This window comes from Pan troglodytes, chromosome 18, assembly GCF_028858775.2.
Source record: "Pan troglodytes isolate AG18354 chromosome 18, NHGRI_mPanTro3-v2.0_pri, whole genome shotgun sequence".
Lineage (NCBI taxonomy): Eukaryota > Metazoa > Chordata > Mammalia > Primates > Hominidae > Pan > Pan troglodytes.
In genome coordinates, this window is record NC_072416.2 from 6,267,766 (window position 1) to 6,294,391 (window position 26,626).

General features: G+C 45.1%; 1 protein-coding gene across 19 annotated transcripts in view; it reads left to right on the forward strand.

Annotated features, from left to right (window-relative positions):
- The window catches only part of DNASE1 (deoxyribonuclease 1), a 53,729-nt gene that overhangs the window by 6,936 nt on the left and 20,167 nt on the right, over positions 1-26,626 (forward strand). For 8 of the 19 annotated variants that reach the window (XM_054668800.2, XM_063796544.1, XM_063796551.1 and 5 more), the window contains exons 2-3: positions 22,175-22,696; positions 24,352-24,482. Coding sequence is in view for 1 of the 19 variants with exons in the window: in XM_063796547.1 (XP_063652617.1) it covers positions 24,753-25,013 (261 nt within the window). In the remaining 18 variants the exon portion in view is untranslated. Of the gene's footprint in view, positions 1-22,174; positions 22,697-24,351; positions 25,014-26,626 lie in introns of those variants that run through there. The other 11 variants (XM_054668804.2, XM_009430203.5, XM_054668801.2 and 8 more) reach the window with 4 other exon arrangements.

Below are 26,626 nucleotides of genomic sequence, written 5' to 3' on the forward strand. Positions count from 1 at the left end.
CTTGGCCAATATGGTGAAACCCCATCTCTACTAAAACTATAAAAATTAGCCGGGCTTGGTGGTGGGTGCCTGAATCCCAACTACTTGGGAGGCTGAGGCAGGAGAATCACTTGAACCTGGGAGGCAGAGTTTATGGTGAGCTGAGATGGTGCCATTGCACTCCAGCCTGGGCAACAAGAACGAAACTCCGTCAAAAAGAAAAAATGCTCAAACAAAAACGTGTACACCTCATATTCAGTCTAAATGCCCTTCAGTGCATGAATGAACAAAATGTAGTATAGAATGGAATACATGTTACACTGAACATTTGCTTATTTCCGTTTTGTAATTTTTTTTTAGTGACAAGGTCTCGTTTCTGTTGCCCAGGCTGGAGTACAGTGGCACAATCATGACTCATGGCAGCCTCAGACTGCCAGGGATCAAGTGATCTTTCTGATCTTCCCAACTTCCTTATCTTCCTGACTCAGCCTACCTGTAGCTAGAGCTAGAAGGGCTCCTGGGTAATTTTTTTTTTTTTGAGATGGGGTTACACTCTATCATCCAGAATGGAGTGCAGTGGGGCAATCTCAGCTCACTGCAACCTCCACATCCCAGGCTCAAGTGATCCTCCTGCCTCAGCCTCCCTAGTAGCTGGGACTGCAGGCATGTAAAACCACACCTGGCTAATTTTTTGTATTTTTAGTAGAGAAAGGGTTTTGCCATGTTGCCCAGGCTGATCTCAAACTCCTGCGCTCAAGTGATCTGCCCACCTTGGCCTCCCAAAGTGCTGGGATTACAGGCATGAGCCACAATGCCTGGCCTGTGGGTAATTTTCTTTCTTTCTTTTATTTATTTTTTTTTTGGAGACAGAGTCTCGCTCTGTCACCCAGGCCGAAGTGCAGTGGTGTGATCTCAGCTTACTGCAAGCTCTGCCTCCCAGTTTCATGCCATTCTCCTGCCTCAGCCTCCCGAGTAGCTGGGGCTACAGGCTCCCGCCACCACGCCCAGCTACTTTTTTGTATTTTTAGTAGAGACAGGGTTTCACCGTGTTAGCCAGGATGGTCTCTATCTGCGGACCTTGTGATCTGCCCACCTCGGCCTCCCAAAGTGCTGGGATTACAGGCATGAGCCACTGCGCCTGGCCGCCTGTAGGTAATTTAAAAAAAAATTTTTTTTGTAGACACAGGTCTTGCTATGTTGCCCAGGATGATCTCAAATTCCTGGGCTCAAGTGGTCCTCCTGCCTTGGCCTCCCAAAGTGCTGGGATTATAGGTGTGAGCCACCACGCCTGGCCCTCAGTATTTTTAAAAAATTCTAATTTCCATTTACAGCTCTACTAAATATTTCATCGAGTCAGCAGATTGGTTATAAATATAACGAAAATTCATATGTATGGCTTTTCTTTTTTTTTTTTTTGAGACAGAGTCTTGCTCTGTCACCTAGGCTGGAGTGCAGTGGCATAATCTCGCCTCACTGCAACCCCCGCCTCCGGGGTTCAAGTGATTCTCTTGCCTCAGCCTCCTGAGTAGCTGGGACTACAGGCATGTGCCATCACGCCTGGCCAATTTTTGTATTTTTAGTAGAGATGAGGTTTCACCATGTTGGCCAGGCTGCTGTCGAACTCCTGACCTCAAGTGATCCACCTGCATCGGCTTCCCAAAGCTCTGGGATTACAGGCATGAGCCACCTCGCCAGGCCTGTGTATGGCTTTTCTTTTAAAAAGTTTACATGTCATATTTACCACATTACATTCATTGAGTCACATCATTCATCACATCATTTAGTCACGTGACTGGGTAACAAGCATTTCAGAGATCAAAAGGCTTCGTATAATTAGTAAAGAAACCTTTTATTTATTTATTTAGAGATGGAGTACTCAGTGTGTCACCCAGGCTGGAGTGCAGCGTGGCCTGATCATAGCTCACTGTAACTTCGAGGCTGCAGTGAGCTGTGATCATGCCACTCTACTTTAGCCTGGGTGACAGAGTGAGACCCTGTCTCAAAAAAAAAAAAAAAAAAGGAATTATACTATGCATATTGCATCATGAGCATTTCTCTAAGTCAGTAGATAGGAAGCCATATTATATTCCATATTTAATCAAACATTCCCCTGTTGATAAAGATATATTTATAGTTTTTATCATTATAGATTATGCAATAAATGTCTTTGTACTTATAACCTATATATGTGTGTTTTTATTTCTTTTGGAAGGAGTCCTAAATCTAGGATTTCTAGGCTAAAGGGTATGTGTGTTTTGTTTGGTTTGCCTGATTTTTTTTTTTTTAAAGTTTATTATTTATTTTGAGACAGAGTCTTACTCTGTCACCCAGGCTGGAGTGCAGTGGTGCAATGCCGGCTCACTGCAACCTCCGCTCCCCAGGTTCAAGCGATTCTCCTGCCTCAGCCTCCCGAGTAGCTGGGATTACAGGCGCCTGCACCACGCCTGGCTAATTTTTGTATTTTTAGTAGAGACGGGGTTTCACCATATTGACCAGGCTGATCTTGAACTCCTGACCTCGTGATCCACCCGCCTCGGCCTCCCAAAGTGCTGGGATTACAGGTGTGAGCCACTGTGCCCGGCCTATTTTATATTTTTTTTAGAGACAGGGTTTTGCTGTCATCCATGCTAGAATGCAGTGGCACGAGCATAGACTCGAACTCTTGGGCTCAGACAGTCCTCCTGCCTCAGTATCCCGAGTAGCCAAGAGTACAAGCGTGTGCCACCACACCCAACTGACTTTTAAAAATTTTTGTAGAGATGGGGTCTTGCTATGTTGCCCAGGCTGATCTTAAACTCTTAGCCTCTGGTGATCCTCCTGCCTCCAAAAGTGCTGGGTTTACAGGTATGAGCCATTGCTCTTGCCTGGTTTACCTGTTTTAGAAAAGAATACCTGTACATTGTTAATTTTTTTTGTCCAGGAGCTTCAGAAGGGTACAAAAATTCCCTCCTACTTCTGGCCCCCTGACCTCCAAACTCCCTCCTCAGAGGCTTCTTGAAATATTCCAGATAATTCTGTGCGCATACAAATATAAATATATATCCCTGCTTTTCCCCAATGTAAATAAACGGTAGCACATTTTACCCATTGTTCTGAACCTCGTTTTTGCAACTTAATGAACTGTCTTGGAGATTTTTCCTTATTACATATAAATCTATCATTTTGTTTAGCAGTTGCATTATATGTCATCATTTGGATACATTCATACTTCATTGTATCACCTATCAAGGGACATTAGATGGCCTTCATTTCCTTCTACAATGGCTAATGGTGCATTGAACATACTTGTATATACTTTTATGCAGATTTGCACATATATTTGTAGGATATTCCTGTAACATAAGTGGAATTGCTGGGTCAAAGGATATGGGTAAATCAGAGTGTTTTGGGGTGTTACCCAGTTACCTTCTAAAGAAGTCAAATTGGCCAGGCGTGGTGGCTCATGCCTGTAATGCCAGTACTTTGGGAGACCGAGGCAGGTGGATCACTTGAGGTCAGGAGTTTAAGAACAGCGTGGGTAACATGTTGAAACCCCGTCTTTACTAAAAATATAAAATTAGCTGGGCATGGTGGCGCACCCCTATAATTCCAGCTACTCCAGAGACTGAGGCAGGAGAATCGCTTGAACCCGGAAGGTGGAGGTTGCAGTGAGCCAAGATCACACCACTGTACTCCAGCCTAAGTGACAGAGCAAGACTGAAAAAAAAAAAACGGAGGCTGAATCAGTTTCCATTCCGTTAACAATGAATGTCTTTTTACTCATATCCACACACTCACAGAATATATCATGAAACATTTTGTCTTTTACTATTTCAGCGGTTAAAAATTGGTGTCTTGTAGCTTTACTTTACATTTCTTTCATTGAGGAAACGAGTATTTTCTTCACATGATTAAAAGCTACTTGTTTACCTATGACCTTATGTTTGTGGGCTTTGCATTCTTTTAGATTGTGTGATTAATCTTTTTCCTGTTGATTTGTAAGAACTCTATATTGTGGAAATGGATATAGTGTTACAATGTTACAGATACTTTTTACCAGTTTTTATCATTTGACTTTAAAAAAATTTTTTTCTTTTTTGAGGTGGAGTCTCACCATGTTGCCCAGGCTAGACTTGAACTCCTGGGCTCAAGTGATCCCCCTACTTCAGCCTCCCACGTAGCTGGGACTACACCTATGTGCTACTGTACCTGGCTTGGCTTTGACTTTTAATAAAATTTTTTCCATGTAGAGCTTTACAGTTTTTTGTAGTAAAATGACTTTTCTTGTATGCACATACCTTCTTCCAGTGTTTGACTCACCTTTACGTTCTCTTAATGATGCCTTGTAATGAACAAAGGTTCTTCAAAGCTGGAGGCATCACATTACCTGACTTGAAATTATACTACAAGGCCTCTTTTGGGAGAGTGAGGGGAAAGGATTTCTTGAGAGCTTGAGACCAGCCTCGGCAACATAGTAAGACTCCATCTCTAATGTACCTGCCCCCCACGTCCCCCCCAAAAAATTAGCTGGGCATGGTGGTGCACACCTGTGGTCCTAGCTACTCATGCAGTAACTAAAACAGCATGGTACTTGTACATATTTTTGTACCATAGATCAGTGGGACAGAATAGAGAACCCAGAAGTAATGCCACTTGCCTGCAACCAACTGATCTTCAATAAAGTTGACAAATATGCAGTGGGGGAAGGACACGCTATTCAATAAATAGTGCTGGGAAAATTGGCTAACCATATATAGAAAAATGAAACCGTACCTCTATCTCTCACCGCATACAAAAATTAACTCAAAGTGGATTAAAGACTTAAACATAAGACCTGCAACTCTAAAGATCTTAGAAGAAACCCTAGGAAAAACTCTTCTGGATATTAGCCTAGGCAAAGAATATATGACTAAGACCTCAAAAGCAAATGCAACAAGAAGAAAAATAGGCAAATGGGACTTAATTAAATGAAAACACTTCTACGCAGCAAAAGAAATAACAGAGTAAATAGACAACCTATAGAATGGGAGAAAATATTTGCAAATTAAGCCTCTGGCAAAGGACTAATACCTAGTATCTCCAAGGATCTCAACAAGAAAAAAAAAACCCCATCAGTAAGTGAGCAAAGGCTGGGCGTGGTGGCTAACACCTGTAATCCCAGGACTTTGGGATGCTGAGGCAGGAGGATCACTTGAGGCCAGGAATTAGAGAGAAAGTAGGCAAAGGACAAGAACACATACTTCTCAAGTGAAGACATACAAGTGGCAAAGAAACATGAAAAAGTGCTCACATCAGTAATCATCAGAGAAATGCAAATCAAAACCACAGTGAGATACCATCTTATACTGGTCAGAATGGCTATTATTAAAAAGTCAAAAAACAACAGATGTTGGCATGGATGCACAGAAAAGGAAATGCTTATATGCTGTTAATGGGACTGTAAATTACTATAACCTCTATATAGAAAACAGTATGGAGGCCAGGTGCGGTGGCTCACTACGTGTAATCCCAGCACTTTGGGAGGCCAAGGCAGGCGGATCACTTGATTGCAAGACCAGCCTGGCCAACATGGTGAAACCCCGTCTCTACTAAAAATACAAAAATCAGCTGGGCGCGGTAGTGCACGCCTGTAATCCCAGGAAGCTGAGGCAGGAGAATCGCTTGAACCCGGGAGGCAGAGGTTTCAGTGACCCTAGACTGCGCCACTGCATTCCAGCCTGGGCGACAGAGTGAGACTCTGTCTCAAAAAAAAAAAAAAAAAAAAAAAGGTTAGTGGCTTTTGTGTCCTTGGTTAGCAAGGTCTTCTCTACTTTGAGATTATAAAGTAATTTTCTCCATGTTTTCTTCTAGAGTTTTTATTTTTACATTAAAATTGTTATTGGCCAGCTGCGTAAGGCACCTGGTGGTGCTCTAGGCACTGGGTTAGTGTCCCTTATGCCGAGCTCTAAACCTTCAGAATGCCCTTGCCGCCCCTGGCTGGGTTCACAGTGGCTGAAGCTGTTCCCATAAGACCCTGAATCTAGCAGCCACTGTGTACTATACCTGGAGCAGTCCAACTGGGTGGACTGTGCTCAGCATCCGAACATCTAGACAGGCAAAGCCATTCCCAGTGGTGGCCCAAACCAGCAAACATTGTGTAACAATTTTTTTGCAATCAATTTTTCTTTTCTTGTTTTTTGAGAGGGAGTCTTACTTTGTCGTCACCCAGGCTGGAGTGCAGTAGTGGGAACTTGGGTCACTGCAACCTCTGCCTCCCAGGCTCAAACAGTCCTCCCACCTCAGCCTGTATTCTATTTCTGTAACTGAGAATATAGGTTTCTTCCAGCACGCCTGGCTAATTTTTTTTTATTTTATTTTTTATTTTTAGTAGAGATAGGGTTTTGCCATGTTGCCCAGGCTGGTCTCGAACTGGGCTCAAGTGATTTGCTTGCCCCAGCCTCTCACAGTCTGAGATTACAGGTGTGAGCCACCATGCCCAGCCTGCAGTTTTTCTTATTAAAACTTAATGGGGGCCGGGGGCAGTGGCTCACTCCTGTAATCCCAGCACTTTGGGAGGCCTAGGCGGGCGGATCACCTGAGGTTAGGAGTTCAAGACCAGCCTGGCCAACATGGTGAAACCCCGTCTCTACTAAAATACAAAAGTTAGCCAGGTGTGGTGGTGCATGCCTATAATCCCAGCTACTTGGGAGGCTGAGGCAGGAGAATTGCTTGAGCCCTGGAGGCAGGGGTTACAGTGAGCCGAGATCGTACCACTGCATTCCAGCCTGGGCAACAGAGTGAGACTCTGTCTCCAAAACAAAAAACAATAAAACAAACTAATGGGGCTAGGCATGGTGGTATATTCTTGTAGTCTCTGAAACTTGGGAGACTGAGAAGGGAGAATTGCCTGAGCCCAGTGGTTCAAGGCCAGCCTGGGCTGTGTAGTGAGACCCATCGCTGCAAAAAAAAATTGTTTAAATAAAATTAGTCAGCATGGTAGCACATGCCTCTACTCCCAGCTACTCAGTAGGCTGAAATGGGATCGCTTGAGCCCAGGAGGTCGAGGCTGCAGTGAATCATAATCGCCTTTCTGCACTCCAGCCTGGGCAACAGAGCAAGACCCTGTGTCAAAAAATAAATAAATGAAACAGCCAATATAGAATAAAGGTGCTAAAAAAGGCATAGGAGGGAATCTTCATGACTTTGGGGTAGGCAAAAAATTCTTAAACAGGGACACAAACCACTAACCATAAAGAAGTGACAAATTATATGACATTAAAATTAAGAACCTTTATAATGCACCATTAAGAGGGTGTAAAGGGCTGTGCATAGTGGCTCATGCCTGTAATCCCAACACTTCAGGAGGCCGAGGCAGAAGGATCACTTTAGCCCAGCAGTTTGAGATCAGACTGAGCAAAATAGTGGGACCCTGTCTGAACAAACAATTTAAAAATTAGCCGGTGTCGGGGCATGCGCCTGTAGTCCCAGCTACTCTGGAAGCTGAGGTGGGAAGATCACTTGAGCCTGAGAAGTCAAGGCTGTAGTGAGCCGTGATTCTGCCACTGTACTCCAGCCTGGGCAGCAGAGCAAGACCCTATCTCAAAAAGGGTGTAAAGATATCACAGACTAGAAGATGCGTGTGATGTGCACAGGACTAGTATCATATGCACAATGACAAAGGATTAATATCTAAAGAAATCCTAAAAAAAAAAAAAAATAGAAAAACAGGCAAGAGACTTGAGTGGCCAACAGGTGTATGAAGAAGTGTTCAACTTATTTAGTCAAAGAAAATGCAAATTAAACCACAGTGAGCGATCACTAAACTCAGCAGCATGAACAAAATGAAGATAACTGCTAGACAATAGCTAGTGTGGTAAGGACTTCCTGTTTGAGCCATGGTTATTTAGAAGTATGTTGCTTAATATCAAGTGTTTGGAGAGTTCCCTCATTTTTCTGTTACTGGTTTCTAGTTTAATTCCATTATGGTCAGAGATCATACTTTATATGATTTCAATTTTTAAAAATTTGTTTTGTGACTTTTATGGCTTAGAATATAGTCCGTCTTGAATGCTCCAAGCTTGAACACTTGAAAACACTATATATTTTTCTGTTGTTAGGTGGAGTGTCCTCTAGATGTCAGTTAGATGCAGTTGGTTGATGATGGTGTTCAGGTTGCTGATTTTCTCTCTACTGGTTCTATGTATTGAGAAGTGTTGAAGTCTCCAGCTCTGATAGTGGATTTGTCTGTTCTTCATTTGTCAGTTTTTGTTTCATGTATTTTGAATCTCTTTTGTTAGATGCGTATGCACTTAGGATTATGCTGTCTTGATGAATTGATCTTTTTTATCATTATGTAATAGCCCTCTTTTATTTATTTTATTTTATGTTTTTTAGAGACAGGGTCTTGCTATGTCACCCAGGCTGGAGCGCGGTGATGTGATCAAAACTCACTGCAGCTTTGAACTCCTGAGCTCCAGTGATTCTCCTGCCTCCGTCTTCTGAGGAGCTGGGACCACAGGCACATGCCACCATGCTTATTTAAATTTTTTTTTTTTTTTTTTTTTTTTGGTAGAGACAGGGTCTCCCTATGTTGCCCATGCTGGTCTGAAACTCCTAGCCTCAAGTGATCCTCCCATGTTGGCCAAGTGCTGAGACTACAGGCGTGAGCCACTGCACCCAGCCCTCTTTATCACTGGTAATTTTCTTTGCTATGAAGTCTACTTTGCTTGTTTGACATTAATATAGCCACTCCAGCTGTCTTTTGATTAGTGTTTGCATGACATATCCTTTTTTTTTTTTTTTTAGACAGGGTGGTCTTGCTCTGTCACCCTGGCTGGAGTGCAGTGGCATGATCACGGCTCACTGCAGCATTGAACTCTAGCTCAAGCCATCCTCCCACCTAAGCCTCCCAAGTATGGGACTATACGTGTGTGCCACCATGGCTGGGTAATTTTATTTTTTATTTTTTTATAGAGACAAGGCCTCACTATGTTGCTCAGGCTGGTCTGGAACTCCTGGGCTCAAGTGATCCTTCCACCTCAGTCTCCCAAAGTGTTATATGAGCCAGTGCACCTGGCTTGTCTGTGTTTTCTTTTGTTTCCTATGCCTTTGATATGATATCCATGTTCTTTTGCATGTGGATATCCAGTTTTCTCAGCAACATTTATTAAAAAGACTATCTTTTCCCCGTTGAATGGTCTTGGCATCCTTGTCAAAATCATTTGACCATATATGCCAGGATTTATTTCTGGGCTGTCAACTCTATTCCAATAGTCTGTATGTCTGTCTTCCTGCCAGTACCACATTGTTGTGATTACTGCAGTTTGTTAGTAAGTTTTGAAATCAGGAAGTGTGAATCCTGAATCTGTTTTTCTTTTTCAACATGGTGTTGGCTATCTGGGGTCCGTGGAGATTCCATATGAATTTCAGCATGTATTTTCTATTTCTGCAAAAAAAAAAAAAAAAAAAAAAAGTCATTGGGATTTTGCTTCAGTTTACATATGAATCAGTAGCTCACTTTTGGGAGTATTGACATCTTAACAATATTAAGATATCTTGTCTTAACAATATCGTCCAACCCATGAAAGTGTGATGTTTTTCCTTACTTATATCTTCATTAATTTCTTTCAGCAATGTTTTATAGTTTTCATTGTATGAATCTTTTACCTCCTTAGTTAAAATTCCTAGGTATTTTATTCTTTTTAATGCTATTGTAAGTGGAATTGTTTTTATAATTTCCTTTTCAAATTGTTCAGTGATAGTATATAGAAATGCAAATGATTTTTGTGTGCTGACTTTCTATCCTGCTGCTTTGCTGATTCTGTTATTGTAATTATTTTTTGTGTGTAATGTTTAGGCCTAGTTTTTTACATATCATATTAAATCTGTGAATTAATTTTACTTCTTTCTTTCCAATTTGGATATATATTTTTTTCTTAATTGCTATGGCTAGAACTTCCAGTACTAGGTTAAATAGTAGTGGTAAAGGTGAATGTTTTCATCTTAGAAGAAAATTTTTTAGACATTCACTATTGAGTATGATGTTCATTCAATGTGCATTTCTGTTTTTTTCTTTCTTTTTTTTTTTGAGATGGAATCTCGCTGTGTCGCCCAGGCTGGAGTGCAGTGGCGCAATCTCGGCTCATTGCAAACCTCCGCCTCCCGGGCTCACGCCATTCTCCTGCCTCAGGCTCCCGAATAGCTGGGACTATAGGCGCCCGCCACCACGCCCGGCTAATTTTTTTGTATTTTTAGTAGAGACGGGGTTTCACCGTGTTAGCCAGAATGGCCTCGATCTCCTGACCTCGTGATCCGCCCGCCTCAGCTTCCCAAAATGCTGGGATTACAGGCGTGAGACACCGTGTCTGGCTCTGTTTTTTTTTTTCTTTAAAAACTTTTAGGCTGGGCGCAGTGGCTCACGCCTGTAATCCCAGCACTTTGGGAAGCCGAGGCGGGCAGATCACTTGAGGTCAGGAGTTTGAGACTAGCCTGGCCAACATAGTGAAACCCCGTCTCTACTAAAAATACAAACATTTGCCGGGTGTGATGGTGGGCGCCTGTAATCCCAGCTACTTGGGAAGCTGAGGCAGAAGAATTGCTTAAACCCTGGAGGCGGAGGTTGCAGTGAGCCGAGATTGCGCCACTGCACTCCAGCCTGGGCGACAGAGCAAGACTAAGTCTCAAAAAAAAAAAAAAAAAAAAAAAAAAAAAAATTGTAATAAGCTTTCTCGGGTTTAACAATGTAGGTTTTTCAAATATGGCTTTATGTTGAGATATTTCCCTTGTACGTTTAGTTTGTTGAATGTTTTCATTTTGAGAGGGTGTTACGTTTTGTCACATACCTTTGCTGCAGCAATTGAGATGATGTGATATGTTTCCCATTATTCCATTAATGTGGTATGTTACATTGAATTTTGTAGGTTGGACCATCCATGCATTTCAGGAATAAATCCCACTTGTTTGTGGTGTATAATCCTTCTAAAATGCTACTGAATTCAGTTTGCTAGTATTTGTAGAGGAGTTTTGCATCATTGTGCATAAGGGATATTAGTCTGTGGTTTTCTTTTATTGAATGCCTGGTTCTGATATGAGGGTAATACTGGCCTGTTAGAATGATTTAGGAAGTATTTCTTACTCTCCACTTTTTTGGAAAAGTTTTGAGAAGGGTTGGTACTACTAGTTGTTGTTTAAATGTTTGGTAGAATTAATCAGTGAAGCCTTCAGGTCCAGGACTTTTCTTAGGAGATTTTTGATTACTGATTAAATCTGCTTACTAGTTACAGGTCTCTTCAGATTTTCTGTTTGTGATTTAGTCTTGGTAGGGATTTTTTAATTTGTTTTTTTGTTTTTAAAACAGAGTCTTGCTCTGTTGTCCAGGCTGGAGTGTAGTGGCACAGTCTTGGCTCACTGCAACCTCCGCTTCCCGGGTTCAAGCGATTCTCCTGCTTCAGCCTCCCAAGTAGCTGGGGCTACAGGCACCCGCCACCATGCGCGGCTAATTTTTGTATTTTTATTTTAGTGGAGATGAGGTTTTACCATGTTGGCCAGACTGGTCTCAAAATCTTAACCTCAGGTGATCTGCCCACCTCGGCCTCCCAAAGTGCTGGCTTGCAGGCGTGAGCCACCACGCCCAGCCCTTGTTTGTTTTTTGTTGTGTGTGTGTGTGTGTGTGTTGTTGTTGTTTTGTTTTTTGTTGTTTTTGTTGTTGTTGTTTTTGAGACGGGGTCTCACTTTGTTACCCAGACTGGATGGAGTGCAGTTGCGTGATCACAGCTCGCTGCAGCCTCGACCTCCCAGGCTCAAAACGATCTTCCCACCTTGGCGCCCCAAGTAGCTGGGACCACAGGCACACGCCACCACACCTGGCTAATTTTTGTACTTTTTTGTAGAGACAGGTTTTCTCCATGTTGCCCAGGTTGGCCTTGAACTCCAAAGCTCAGACATCTGCCCACCTCAGTCTCCCAAAGTCTGGGATTACGGGCATGAGCCACTGTTTCTGGCTATTTCTCCCTTCAATTCTGTCAGTTTTGCTTTATATATTTTGATGGTCTGTTATTAGTTGTAATCTGTTTATAATTTTATCTTCTTGCTGTATTGAACCTTTATATAATGTCCTTTTTAAATCTTTTTTTTAAATTTAAAGTCTCTTTTGTCTTATAGTAATAGAGCCCTGCTCTCTTTTGGTTACTGTTTGCATGGAATATGTTTTTCCATCCTTTGACTTTCAATCTAGTTGTGTCTTTGGATCTAAAGTGATTCTTTTTTGTAGTCCCAGTTACTTGGGAGGATGAGGCAGGGGGATTGCTTAAGCCCAGGAGTTCAAATCTAGCCTGAGCAACATAGAGAGACCCTGTCTCTCTAAAAATAAAAGTAAAAATAAAAAAGTAAGTTTCTTATAGATGGCATATAATTGGGTAATGTAGTTTTTTTCCACGTTGCTAATCTCTGTCTTCTGATTGGAGAGTTTAATCAATTTACACTTAGTTACTGATCAGGAAAGACTTATGTCATTTTGCTGTTTCTTTTCTATATACCTTATAGGATTTTATTTATTTATTTTTTTAGAGATGGAGTTTTGCTGTCACCCAGGCTGGAGTGCAGTGGTGCAATCTTGGCTCACTGCAACCTCCGCCTCCTGAGTTCAAGCGATTCTCCTGCCTCAGCTTCCCAAGTAGCTGGGACTACAGGCGCATGCCATCACACCCAGCTAATTTTTTGGGGTTTTTTGTTTGTTTTGTTTTTGAGACAGAGTCTTGGTCTGTTGCCCAGGCTGGAGTGCAGTGGCAATCTTGACTCACTGCAACCAACCTCTGCCTCCCAAATTCAAGGAATTTTCCTGCCTCAGCCTCCCTAGTAGCTGGGACTACAAGTGCCCCTCACCACACCCAGCTAATTTTTGTATTTTTAGTAGAGAAAGGGTTTCACCATATTGGTCAGGCTGGTCTCGAACTACTAACCTCAGGTGATCCACCTGCCTCGGCCTCCCAAAGTGCTGAGATTACAGGTGTGAGCCACCTTATAGGTTTTTTTGTTTTGTTTTGTTTTGTTTTTAGATTGAGACGGAGTCTCGCTCTGTTGCCCAGGCTGGAGTGCAGTGGCATGATCTCAGGTCACTGCAACCTCCACCTCCCAGGTTCAAGGGATCGTCCTGCGTCAGCCCCCTAGTAGTGGGATTATAAGCACGCACTACCATGCCCGGCTAATTTTTGTGTTTTTAGTAGAGATGGGGTTTTGCCATGTTGGCCACGCTGGTCTTGAACTCCTGATCTCAGGTGATCCACCCACCTCGGCCTCCCAAAGTGCTGAGATTACAGGCATGAGCCACTGTACCCGGCCATGGATTTTAAAATCTTTAATTACCTGCATTAGTGTCTTCTTTTGTGTTTAGCTGGAGTTTTGTAGGTTTTCTTTTTTCTTTTTGTAGTAACGTGTAACTATTTTCTCATTTTATTTTGTGTAACATTGTAATTTGAATTTATAGCAGCGTAATTTCAGTAACATGCAAAAATTCTGCTTCTTTATAGCTTCATCTCCACCCCTTTCAGTTGTCACAAAATTACATTATTATATACTGTGTGTCCCAAAACATAAACTCATAATTGTTTAAATGCATTAGTCTGCTAAGGTGTGTTTTATGGACCCGAATGTGATCTATCTTGGTGAATGTTCCATGTGAGCTTTAGAGGAATGTGTATCCTGCTGCTGTTGGATGAAGTGCTCTATAGATGTCAATTCTGTCCGGTTGCTTGATGGTGCTGTTGAGTTCATTATGTCCTTACTGATTTTCTGCCTGCTGGATCTGTCCACTTTGATAGATTGATGTTGAAGTTTCCAACTATAATAGTGAATTCATCTGCTTTTCCTTGCAGTTCTTAGTTTTTGCTTTGACGATTTTGATGCTCTGTTGTTAGGCGTATACACATAAGGTTTGTTAGCTCATCTTAGAGAAATACTCCTTTATAATTTTGTAATGTCCTTTTTCTATCCCTGATAATTTTCCTTGCTCTGAAGTCTGCTCTGCCTGAAATTAGTATAGCTACTGGGACTTTCTTTTTGATTCCTGGTATGTCTTTTTCCATCTCTTTAATTTTTTCTCTTTTTTTTTTTTTTTTTTTTAAAGACAAGAGTTTCACTCTTGTTGCCCAGGCTGGAGTGCAGTAGCTTGATCTCAGCTCCCTGCAACCTCCATCTCCTGGGTTCAAGCAATTCTCCTGCCTCAGCCTCCTAAGTAGCTGAGATTACAGGCATCTGCCACCATGCCTGGGTAATTTTTGTATTTTTAGTAAAGACGGGGTTTTACCATGTTGTCCAGGCTGGTCTTGAAATCCTGACCTCAGGTGATCCGCCCGCCTCAGACTCCCAAAGTGCTGGTATTACAGGAGTGAGCAACCGTGCCCAGCCTCATCTCTTTAATTGTAATCTACCTGTGTTTTTATATTTAAAGTGAGTTTCCTGGGTCTTCTTTTAACATTTTTTGCAAGGTGGATTTACTGATGACAAATTCCCTTAATTTTTGTTCTTCTGAGAAAGTCTTTATTTCTGTTCATTTTTGACCCAACACATGCTTGGGTCTTATTTTTGAATATATTCTGACATTCTCTATTTCTTATTTGATGTATTTAGAACATTGACATTTAAAGTGATTATTGGTACAGTTAGATTAATATCTGCCATATTTATTACTGTTTTCTGTTGCTTTTATTCTTCCCTTTTCTTTTTATTTTGGTCTTCCACTCTTTTTCTGCTTTCTCTGGCTTTAATTGAACATTTTATATGATTACATTTTTTCCTCTCTTAGCATGCCAATTATGCTTCTTATTATATACTTTTAAAAAGTCTTGGCTGGGCGCAGTGGCCCATGCCTGTAATCCCAGCACTTTGGGAGGCCAAGGTGGGTGGATCACCTGAGGTCAGGAGTTTGAGACCAGCCTTGCTAACATGGTGAAACCCCATCTCTACTAAAAATACAAAAAATTAGCCGGGCGTGGTGGTGGACGCCTGTAATCCCAGCTACTCGGGAGGCTGAGGCAGGAGAATGGCTTGAACCCGAGAGGTGGAGGTTGCAGTGAGCCGAGATGGCGCCATTGCACTCTAGCCTGGTTGACAAGAGCGAGACTCCATCTCAAGAGAAAAAAAAAAAAAAAAGTCTTTGCCCTTGAGTTTAGTATTTACAGTTACAACTAATCCAATTCCACTTTCACCTGATGCTGTGCCACTTCATGGGTTGTACAAGTTCCCTCTAACAGAGTATTCTCAGTTCATCCTTACTGTCCCTTATGATATTGCTGTCATTAATTTCACTTATTCAAAAGTGAAATTATTATTTTTATTATTATTTTTTTAAGACGGAGTCTCGCTCTGTCGCCCAGGCTGAAGTGCGGTGGCTCGATCTCGGCTCACTGCAAGCTCTGGATTCCGGATTCACACCATTCTCCTACCTCAGCCTCCCAAGTAGCTGGGGCTACAGGTGCCCACCACCACGCCCGGCTAATTTTTTTTGTATTTTTAGTAGAGGCGGGGTTTTACCATGTTAGCCAGGATGGTCTCGATCTCCTGACCTCGTGATCCGCCCGTCTCGGCCTCCCAAAGTGCTGGGATTACAGGCGTGAACCACCGCACCCGGCCATAAGTGAAATTATTGACAGCAATATCATAAGGGACAGTAAGGATGATTATTGACCCAATCATTGAATACATTTTGCAGGTTTGTTTTTGTTTTTGTTGTCGAGACAGGGTTTTTTTGTTTGTTTGTTTGTTTTTTGAGACGGAGTTTTGCTCTGTCACCCAGGCTTGGAGTGCAGTGGCGCAATCTGGGCTCACTGGAAGCTCCACCTCCCAGGTTCGCGCCATTCTCCTGCCTCAGCCTCCTGAGTAGCTGGGACTACAGGTGCCCGCCACCATGCTCGGCTCATTTTTTGTAGTTTTAGTAGAGATGGGGTTTCAGTCTATTAGCCAGGCTGGTCTCGAACTCCTGACCTCGTGATCTGCCCACCTCACCCTCCCAAAGTGCTGGGATTACAGGCATGAGCCACTGCGCCTGGCCGAGACAGGGTCTTGGTCTGTCGTCCAGGCTGGAATATAGTGGTGCGATCATAGCACACCACACCCTTGAACTCCAGGGCTCAAATGATCCTCCTTCTTCAGCCCCTCAAGTAGCTGAGACGACAGGTGTGCACCACCATGCCTAGATAATTTTTTTTTTTAATTTCTAGTAGAGACAGGGTCTTGCTCTGTTGCCCAGGCTGATCTTGAACTCCTGGTCTTAAGAAGTCCTCCCGCCTCAGCCTCCCAAAGTGTTGGGATTAACAGGTGTGAGCCATTGTACCCAGCTTTTACAAATATTAATAATAGAGTCAGAGTGTTACTATGTGGCCCAGGCTAGAGTGCAGTGGCTATTCACAAGTGCAATCCCATTACGATCAGTACAGGAGTTTTGACCTGCTTCATTTCTGACCTGGGCTTATTCACCCCTCCTTAGGCAACCTGGTGGTCCTTAAGGAGGGGAGGTCACCATTTTGATGCCAAACTTAGTGCAGACACTCAGTCCAAATAGCCCAGAACTCCTGGACTAAAGCTAGCCTGCCTCAGCCTCTTGAGTAACTGGGTCTAGAGGCATGCACCACCATGCCTAGCTGTTGCTGTTATTACCTTGAACAAACTGTTATCAGTTAAAAATAAGAAAAGTAGACCGGGCGTGGTGGCTCTTGCCTGTAATCCCAGCACTTTGGGAGGCTGAGGCAGATGGATCACTTGAGGTCAGGAGTTCAAGACCAGCCTTTGCCAACATGGTGAAACCCCATCTCTACTAAAAATAAAAAAATTAGCTGTGCGTGGTGGCGTGTGCCTATAATCCCAGCTACTCAGGAGGCTGAGGCAGGAGAATTGCTTGAACCTGGGAGGCAGAGGTTGCAGTGAGCCAAGATCGCACCATTGCACCCCAGCCTGGGTGACAGAGCCAGACTCTGTCTCAAAAAAAAAAAAAAAAAAAAAAGGAGTAAGAAAAGTAAAATATTTTGCCTTCACTTATTTATTCTCTAATGCTCTTCCTTTATAGGTCTTTATTTCTGACCTGTATTATTTTCCTTCTTTCTCAAACACTTCTTAATATTTTTTGCAAGGCAGGTCTACTGATGACAGATTCTGTTAATTTTTATTCTTCTGAGAAAGTCTCTTCTCTTTTGAAGGGTAATTTTACTGGATACAGATTTTTAGGTTAGTAGGGTTTTTTTTTTTCCTTACAACACTATAAATATTCCCTCTACTGTTTTTCCTTGAATAATTTCTCAAAGAAGTCTGATGTAATTCTTATCCTTACTCCTTTATAGGAAAGGAATTTATTTCCCTGTGGCTTCTCTCAAGATTTTCTCTTTCTCTTTGATTTTCTGTAGTTTATTGTATGCTTACATGTAGTTTTGTTCTGTTTTTGGTTTTTGCTATTTATCCTACCTGGTATTCTGTGAGCTCCCCAGATCTGTGTTTGGCATCTGTCATCAGTTTTGGAAAATTCTCTGTTCATTATTGTTTCAGATATTTTTTCTGCTCATTTCTGCCTGTCATCATCTTCTGGATTCCCATTATGCATATTTATGCCTTTCTAATTGTCCCACAGTTCTTGGATATTCTGTTCCATCTTGTTCATTCTTTTCTCTCTGCGTTTCAGTTTGGGAAGTTGCTACTGACATTTTTTTTCAAGCTCATTGATTCTTTCCTTTGACTGTATCTAATCGATGAATCCATCAAAGGCATTCTTCACTTTTCTTACAGTTTTTTTTGTTTGTTTCTAGCATTTCCTTTTGATTCTTTGAGTCTTTATCTCTGCTGAAATTACCCATCTGTTTTAGCATATCATCTACTTTTTCCGTTAGAGCCCTTAGCATATTAATCATAGTTGTTTTAAATCAGAGTTGTTAGCTGTGATAATTCTAACATCTCTGCTATTTCTGAGTCTGGTTTTGATGCTTGCTATATCTCTTCAAAGTCTGCTTTTTAATCGTAGTATACCTTGTAATTTTTTTGTTGAAAACCGGACTTGATGTACTTGTTAAAAGGAACTGAGGAGGCCGGGCATGGTGGCTCACGCCTGTAATCCCAACACTTTGGGAGGCTGAGCGGGGAGGATCGCTTGAGCCCAGGAGTTCAAGACCAGCCTGGGCAACGTAGAGACCCCATCTCTACTAAAAATAGAAAAACTAGCTGGGCATGGTGGCACACGCCTGTAATCCCAGCTACTCAGGAGGCTGAGGCACGAGAATTGCTTGAACCCAGGAGGTGCAGGTTGCAGTGAGCCAAGATCATGCCACAGTACTCCAGCCTGGGCAACAGAGTGAGACTCTGTCTGGGGAAAAAAAGAAAACAAAATAGGCCAGGCACAGTGGCTCATGCCTGTAATCTCAGCACTTTGGGAGGCCAACGCAGGCTGATCACTTGAGGTCAGGATTTCGAGACCAGCCTGATCAACATGGCGAAAGCCTGTCTCTACTAAAAATACAAAAGTTAGCTGGGCATGGTGGCAGGCGCCTGTAATCCCAGCTACTTGGGAGGCTGAGGCAGGAGAATCGCTTGAACCCAGGAGGCAGAGGTTGCAGTGAGTAGAGATTGAGCCAGTGCACTCCAGCCTGGGTGACAGAATGAGACTCAAAAAAAAAAAAAAAAGAAAAAAAAAAGAAAAGGAAGTAACTGAGGAAAATCAGCCTTTGGTGTGAGTTTTTTAGTTTATCTGGCTAGGCGTTAGGCTCTGTCTACTGTTTGCTGTAACTATAGGTGTCAGAACTAAAATTTCCTCCTGTGTCTGTTTTTCCTTCCTTGGGTTTCCGTAGAGACTTCTTAAATAAAGTCTGAGATACGCAGGTTTTTCCGTTCTATTCTCTTGTTATTATATAGGAGCCCTATTTACGTGGTGGGAAGGAGGGGAAGTGTCCTAAGTCCTGTGACTAGGTCTCAGTCTTTTTGTGAGCCTGTGCCCCTGGCCTGTGACTTTTACCAGCACTTCTCAGTTTGGGGTTTTTGCCTCCTTAGGTGAAACAGGAAGGGAGAGGGGGCTGGAGTTGAGCCCTTTCTTTCCTTCCTGTGGAAGGCTTAGGGGTGCTTAAGTTGGGTCAACCTTTCCCTTAGGCTGATGAGGATCTTATAAAACCTAATTAAGTTAGGCTGTTGTAAAATAGTTTCCTTTGAGGACAGGCCTTGTTAAGAACAGAAAGCTCTAGACATAGTCCACATGGCTGCTTTCCCCCTCCCCCGCCAGAAGTATGAGAGGATCTTTCTCTGATCTTGACTGTGAGAACCTGGTAGGGCTCATGGAGGTAAAGTCCACATTGAGTCTCCAGCAGTTCATGAATTGCTGTGTAAATTTTCCTACCCTCGTTTCCACTCCTGGGCTCCTGCTCAGGTAAGCTCCACTTCAACCTGTTGACCTGTCTCCAGTGTCGGGGGCAGTCATTTGCCCTGTAACTTCAGTTCTCTGATGCAGCTAAAAGGGGTTGTTTGCCAGTTCAGTGTTTTTTCTTGTAAGGATGGTAGTGACAACTTCTAAGCTCCTGACATGCCTGACTGAAGAATGAAAGTCCTTTGCCTTCATTTTTTAATGATATTTTTGGTAGATAAAAATAATTCCAGTTGACCGGTTTTTGTGAGTGTGTGTGTGTGTGTGTGTGTGTGTGTGTGTGGTTTTTTTTCCCAGTACTTTAAAGATGTTACTTCTTTGTCTTTCCGCTTACAGCAGAAGTATCATGTCATTCTTACCTATATTTATCAGTACATAATATGCTTTTTAGCTTAACTGCTTTTAAGACTTTTTAATTTAACACTGGTTTTCTACAAGTTGATTATGATGTGTCTTGGTGCAGTTTTCTTCAGGTTTATTTTGTTTGGGTTTTTCTTTTTTTTGAGGCGGAGTCTCGCTCCATCGCCCAGGCTGGAGTACAGTGGCGCAATCTCGGCTCACTGCAAGCTCCGCCTCCAGGGTTCACTCCATTCTCCTGCCTCAGCCTCCCGAGTAGCTGGGACTACAGGCGCCCGCCACCACACTCAGCTAATTTTTTGTATTTTTTAGTAGAGACGGTGTTTCACCGTGTTAGCCAGGATGGTCTCGTTCTCCTGACCTCGTGATCCGCCTGCCTCGGCCTCCCAAAGTGCTGGGATTACAGGCGTGAGCCACAACGCCCAGCCTCTGTTTGGGTTTTATTGACTTTCTTGGATGTGTGAATTGATAGTTTTCATCATATTTGGGAAATTTTGCTTATTTCTTCAAATATTTCTGTCTCCTCTTTCTTTTTCTTCTAGGACTTCCAATTATGTGCACATTAGACAGCTTGATAGTGTCCAATAATTTTTCTCTCTCTGCCTTGAGTAGTTGCAATTGCTATGTCTTCAAATTCATGGATCTTTTCTCTTTCAGTGTTTATTTGATGTTAATCCCATCCAGTGCATCTTTTCATTTCAGGTATTGTTTTTACTGTCTCTGGAAGTTCCATTTGGATCTTTCTATATCTTCCATGTACTCATCATGCTCATGTTTCCCTTTACCTTCTTAAATATATGCCGAACTATTGTCCTTGTCTGCTAGTTCCTTTATCTCTGTCGTTTCTAGGTCAGTTTCTATTGACTGTGTATGGTTATAGGTCATATTTTCCTCTCTTTCTTGCATGTCTGTTATAGCAGTTATCAGTTTATTGCGTCTCAACTCTAAATCCACCCTTCATTGCCACTTGTGATACTGGAACATTTCTCCCTTGCCCCATGCTGGTCTTTGTCAGTGGAAAGCGTTGAGAGGAAAGGGCATTTCTTGGTTCTTTGTGCTTTGCTTACACCTGTCTGTGACATGAGCTGGTATGTGGGACATATAGGGTGCTCAGGCAGCTTTCAGGCAGGTCCCATAGCACCCCAGCTAGCCGCCTGGCAGCTTTCTGGTGAGTTCAACAGCACCCCCACACCAACCCCCCAGCTTTCCAGCACTCCTCAAGCAGCCTTCCAGCTCACTGTGTTAGCGTCCTCGCAAGTGGTTCTTGGCCCTTAGCTTTGTCCTGGGACAGCCCAGTCAACGTCATCATCTAGTGCGTACTTTTGATCACACCCTCTCCTAGGTCTGAATCCTTCCCTTAGTTACCTCCCTTTACTCTAGGATGTTCTGTAGATTTCTCTTTTGTTCCCTCTTAGTCAACTCCCTGTAAATAGTTAATAATTCTTATGCTAAACTTCCCTTGTTTAAGCTACCGTGTGGTTTCTGTCCCCTGGTGGGACCCTGACTGATAGGCCTGGTTATTTTTTAAATTGGATGCTGAATATTGTGAATTTCAAATTGTTGGCTAGGCCAGGTGTGGTGGCTCATGCCTGTAATCCCAGCACTTTGGGAGGCTGAGGCAGGTGGATCATTTGAGCTCAGGAGTTCAAGACCAGCCTGGGCAACATAGTGAGACCCTGTCTCTGCAAAAAATGAAATAAATTATTGGCTGGTGAATTTTGTTGAATTCCTTTGAACAATGTTGGGTTTGGGTCTGGAATGCAGTTAAGTCCCTTGGAAGCAGCGATCCTTTAGAGACTTCTGAACTTTTCAGTGGGTCCAGTGCTGCTTTAGTCTGCAGTTGACTTAGTTCTATTACTAAGGCTGATGCCCTTCTGTGGAGTCTACCCAATACCCCATGAATTAGGAGATCTCTCCACAGTGGCTTGTGGGAACACAAAATATTCCCTGTGTGAACTCTGGGGATTGTTTTGTTTGCTACTTCCTCAGGATTCTTTCCTGGGCCTTCTCATATAGTTTTTCTCACCCAGGCACAGATCTGTTTTCAGCTAAAGACTCCAGGAGACCCTCTGCAGATCCTGGCTCTACCTCTGCAGCTGCCTCCTCCCCAGGACTCTGCCCTGCAAATAGCAGCAGCCTTGGCCTCCCTGAGCTCTGAACTCTGTCTTCCCAACTCAGAAAGACTGCAGGTTCCGGCTGAGTTTCCCTGCCTGCGCTGCAGCCTGGAACCCGCCTCCTGGCTGTAATTGGTGCAGTCATAGGATGTGCTCTCTTGTCTCCCTTATCTCGGAATCACTGTCCTGCACTGTTTTCCACCAACTGAAGGCAAAAGTATGTTGTCCAGTTTTCCAGGTGTTCAGGGTTCCCTGTTGCTGCATCCTACATGAGTATATAAACAGAGAACAAACAAAACAGCCTGTCAGGAGTTTGCTGAAGTTTCAGAATAGGTGGTGCTGGGTGAGCTGATGGGCATGAGTAACACTCCCCTTTTCCTTTTTTTAGTGACCACAATATGAATGGGAACAGCAAGACGGCAAAAGCTTGCTGAGTGGTGCAGCGCCAGCCTGGGTAGTGGCCTCCCCAGCAAGTTGCATGTCACTAGCTTCCTGTGGCTGTCACTCCTGGGCCCAGGCACCTCCGAAGATCAGCACCTCCTCATGGGCTCAAGCGAGGACAGGAGCCCGTCACCCATGAGCTCGCAAGGGCAGAGCCACTGTCCTGTCTCGATGGCTCCACCGTGACTCCAGTGGACTTTGGACAGTGGGGAGCAGGCCCAATAGGGCCACTCGGATGTGGTCACTCTGGATTTGGGTGGATCAGCACCAAGCTAGACTCATCCCCAGCCCCCAGGTGCTGTTGCGCTCCTGCGTGAGTCCCCATCCACAGCTGCAGCTGTGGCGGGGTGGCTAGTGGTGGCCAGCATGGCCCTGCTGTAGCTCCACGCTGTGGGGGGCGTGGCCCTGACCAGCAGCCACCCCTCCATGTGGGCCACAGTGGAGGAGCTTAGGAAGCCGCCTTGGCAAGGTGAGTGGACGCATTTACGTGGTGAGAGGTGAGAACCAGTGCCGCTCCCCAGAGCCCTGCGATTCCTGGGGAGGCTGAGGCTTGTAGACGCCTTGCCTGCTCTCCTCCTGGGGTGCTTTCCTGTTCACAGGGCTGGGACCTTGGAGGGAGAATGGAGGCAGCGCCTCTGTCTGCCCCCGCTCAAGGGCCCAGCACAGGCAGGCCCTCTGGGGAGCCCCTCAGTGGCTGGTGGGGAGTCTGGGGCAGGGTGAGGGACAGCATCTTCCACCGACCACAGGCTTGGGCAGCATCTGTCCTGGAGGCCATCCCTGCGGGAAGGCCTCTTTTGTGTGACTCCTTCCCTGTGAAATGGCTTCTCCATGCAGTTCAGCCCCACAGGTGCCCTGAGAAAACACAAAGTGCTTTCTGCACGTGTCCCGGCCCCCAGAGAAGAATTTGGTTACAGAGAAGGTGACAGCTCATGGCTTCCTGAGGGTGGGGCAGTGGGAGAAGTCCCCAGGGGAGCTTGGGGCCCATGGCCTCCCACACCCTGGGTGGGGCTGCCCACTGGGAGGCCCACATTGCCTCAGTGTCCTGCACCCTACAGTTCAGGGTGCCTGGGGGCTGGAAGGAGAGCAGGGGCTGGGGACCAGTGGCTCACAGGGATCTGGGGAGAACTGTGGAACCAGCCTTCCCAGCCGTCCCACCCAGGAAAGGAGTGGGCAGAGTTGGAAGAAATACAGCACTGCCTTGGCCTTGGCCTCAGACCCGAGGGTCTGGCTATAGCCATGGTGGCGGCTGTGTCGTGGGGGCTGCGTCATGGCACTGGCAGTGGCCCCAGGACTGTGGACTAGTGCAGACTAGCACAAAGTTCCTGCTGGGCTCGGGGTGGGAGCCCCTCCTGGCCGTGGAGACAGGCCCACGTCAGCCCCTCAGGATCTGTTGCCCAACAGCTCTCAGCCTTTTGCTTGGGGCCTCTTTGTGTGGAATGGTTCTGAGTTCTCTGCTATCTGGCAGCATCATCTTCTGAGCACTGCTGTGACAGCTGCCTTAGTCCACAGACTGCCATGCCCTCCCATTAGGAGCCATCCTTGGGCACTCCTGTGTCACCCGTGGTTACTCCACCATCCTGCTAGGCCATGGGATGTGGAGGCTGAAGAGTCCAAATGGGACAGAAGCCTGTCCCCTCCCTCCTTCCTCAGAGAGGCCTTGGTTGGGCTCACACTGAGTAGGGGCAACCAGCAGCTGGAGAGAGTGGAGCTCTTAAACTGTGGCTCCAGAGCAGAAGGCCCCCCTCTGACACACCTTTCATCCAGCATGTTCTCCGTGAGCACCTGCCACGGCCCAGGCCCTGCTCTCGGTGCTGCCGGCTGAGCCCAGCTCTCGTGGGGCTTGCATCTAACAGGAGAGGGTAACTACAGTGTGAGTGACATGTGATTCGTGGTGAGGAATAGAGGAATAGAGGAATGAGGATGCAGAGGTCTTCTGTCCTAGAGGACGCTTGGCTGGGCAGAGGGAAACGGCCTTGTGTCCCTGGGGCACTCTCATTGTCGGGCACATCTCTGGATGGGACATCTGTGGCTGGAAGCTGTCCTTGTGGCCATGCTAGTTGGACCAGCCTGGCTGGTTATCAGTCCGTGTCCTCAGCCCCTCCCCTTTTCAATGACTCATTCCAGGTCCCGCAGGCTCTGCGTCTGGTGTGGAAGAGCTCAAGGCGAAGCACTCCTGCCCAGGACCCGAGGAGCCGGCCACTGTTCAGAAGGCCCCAGCTTGAAGGCCTGGAGAGCCGCCCAGCAGCACAACACAGGCAAGCTTGGGGAGGTGAGCCCCACTTCCTGCTCCCGCACAGGCTCTTCTCCCTGGCGCACCGGCTGGGCAGGATGCTGAGAAGCTGGGCATGGGCGGCTGCTGAGAGGCAGAGGAGCCAGAGAGCTGCAGGAAATATCCCGGGGCTGGGAGACCAAGATAGGGGCTCGGGGCTGCCGAGGCGGCTGGACCTGAGGGACCAAGACCCCTGAGCGAAGGAGCCAGAGAAGAGAGACGGACATTAGGCACTGGTCTCTCTAGCCATTTGCCGATGAAGCTGCTTAGGGCAGAGGAGCAGAAAGTGGCTGAAAAGCAGAGTGGGATTTTTGGCAGTTTCGTGGAGTTAGGGAATAGGTTGGGGCCTATCAGGTGCAGGGCCCTAAGAAATATCCCAGGCTCTCATCTGGGACCAACCCTGCCTCGCCGGGACAAGCCACAGCTGGGCTGTTCTTTCCAAAGACTGCAGAGGAGCTTAGTGTGGGTGGAGTTCCTGATTCACTGTCTCACTGCTGCCCACCACGGAGCGGAGCAGGTGAGCTGTCCCTGTCGGGGGACATGTCCAGACCCTCCGCCCTTCTGTCACGCACAGTCCCTGACACTCAGTTGAAGGCAACCAGGTACACTGGGAAAGGGGACCAGGGGAAGAAAGGTGACGGACCCACAGGAGACTGAGATACGGTTTTTGGACATGGACTTTAGTATGTTAATCACATCTGTTTTATTTTTTATTATTTTATTTTATTTATTTATTTATTTTGAGATGGAGTCTCGCTCTGTGGCCCAGGCTGGAGTGCAGTGGCGCGATCTCGGCTCACTGCAAGCTCTGCCATCCGGGTTCACGCCATTCTCCTGCCTCAGCCTCCCAATAGCTGGGACTACAGGCGCCCGCCATCACGCCTGGCTAATTTTTTTGTATTTTTATTAGAGATGGGGTTTCACCGTGTTAGCCAGGATGTGATTTGCCCACCTCGGCCTCCCAAAGTGCTGGCATTATAGGCGTCAGCCATCGTGCCCGGCCAAGCACAGCTATTTTAAATAATAGCGATAAGATGATGGATTGTTTCATAGAATGAGAATTCATAAAAAATATAATGGAAGTTCTAAAACAGAAAAGCACAATAACTGAAATTTAAAATTCAGCCAGGTGCAGTAGCTCACACCTGTAATCCCAGCACTTTGGGAGGCTGAGGTGAAGAGTTTGAGACCAGCCTGGGCAACATAGCAAGACCTTGTCTCTACTAAAAATTTTTTAAAATTAGGCCGGGTGCAGTGGCTGACACCTGTAATCGCAGCACCTTGGGAGGCCAAGGCAGGCAGACCACTTGAGGTCAGGGGTCCAAGACCAGCCTGGCCAACATGGTAAAACCTTCTCTCTACTAAAAATACAAAAATTAGCCAGGCATGATGGTGGGTACCTGTAATCCCAGCTACTCAGGATGCTGAGGCAGGATAATCGCTTGAATCTGGGAGGCAGAGGTTGCAGTGAGCCAAGATTGCACCCCTGCACTCCAGCCTGGGCAACAGAGTGAGACTGGGTCTCAAAAACATAAAGACTTTAGAAAATTAGCCGGGGATGGTGGCACATGCCTGTGGTCCCAGCTACTTGAGAGACTGAGGAGGGAGTATTGCTAGCACCTCCACTGAGGTGGAGGCTGCAGTGAGCTATGAATGTGCCACTGCACTCCAGCCTGGGCGACACAGCGAGACTCCATCTCAAAAAAAAAAAAAAAGAAAGAAAAAATCCAGTAGGTGTATTTACCAGCAGATTGGAATCAGCTGAAAAAAGGATTAGTGCTCTAGAAGAAAGGTCAATAGAAAATACGTAGTGGGGCTTGGCATGGTGGCTCATGCCTGTAATCCCAGCACTTTGGGAGGCCAAGGCAGGCGGATCAGTTGGGCTTAGGAGTTCGAGACCAGCCTGGGCAACATGGCAAAACTCCATCTCTACAAAAAATACAAATAATTAGCCAGGCCTGGTGGCGCATGCCTGTGGTCCCAGCTTCTTGGGAGGTTGAGGCAGGATGATCACTTGAGCCTGGGACGCTCCAGTGAGCCAAGATTGTGCCACTCACTGCACTCCAGCCTGGGTGACAGAGTGAGAGACCCTGTCTCATTTCTTTAAAAGAAAAAAAAAAGTAAAAAGAA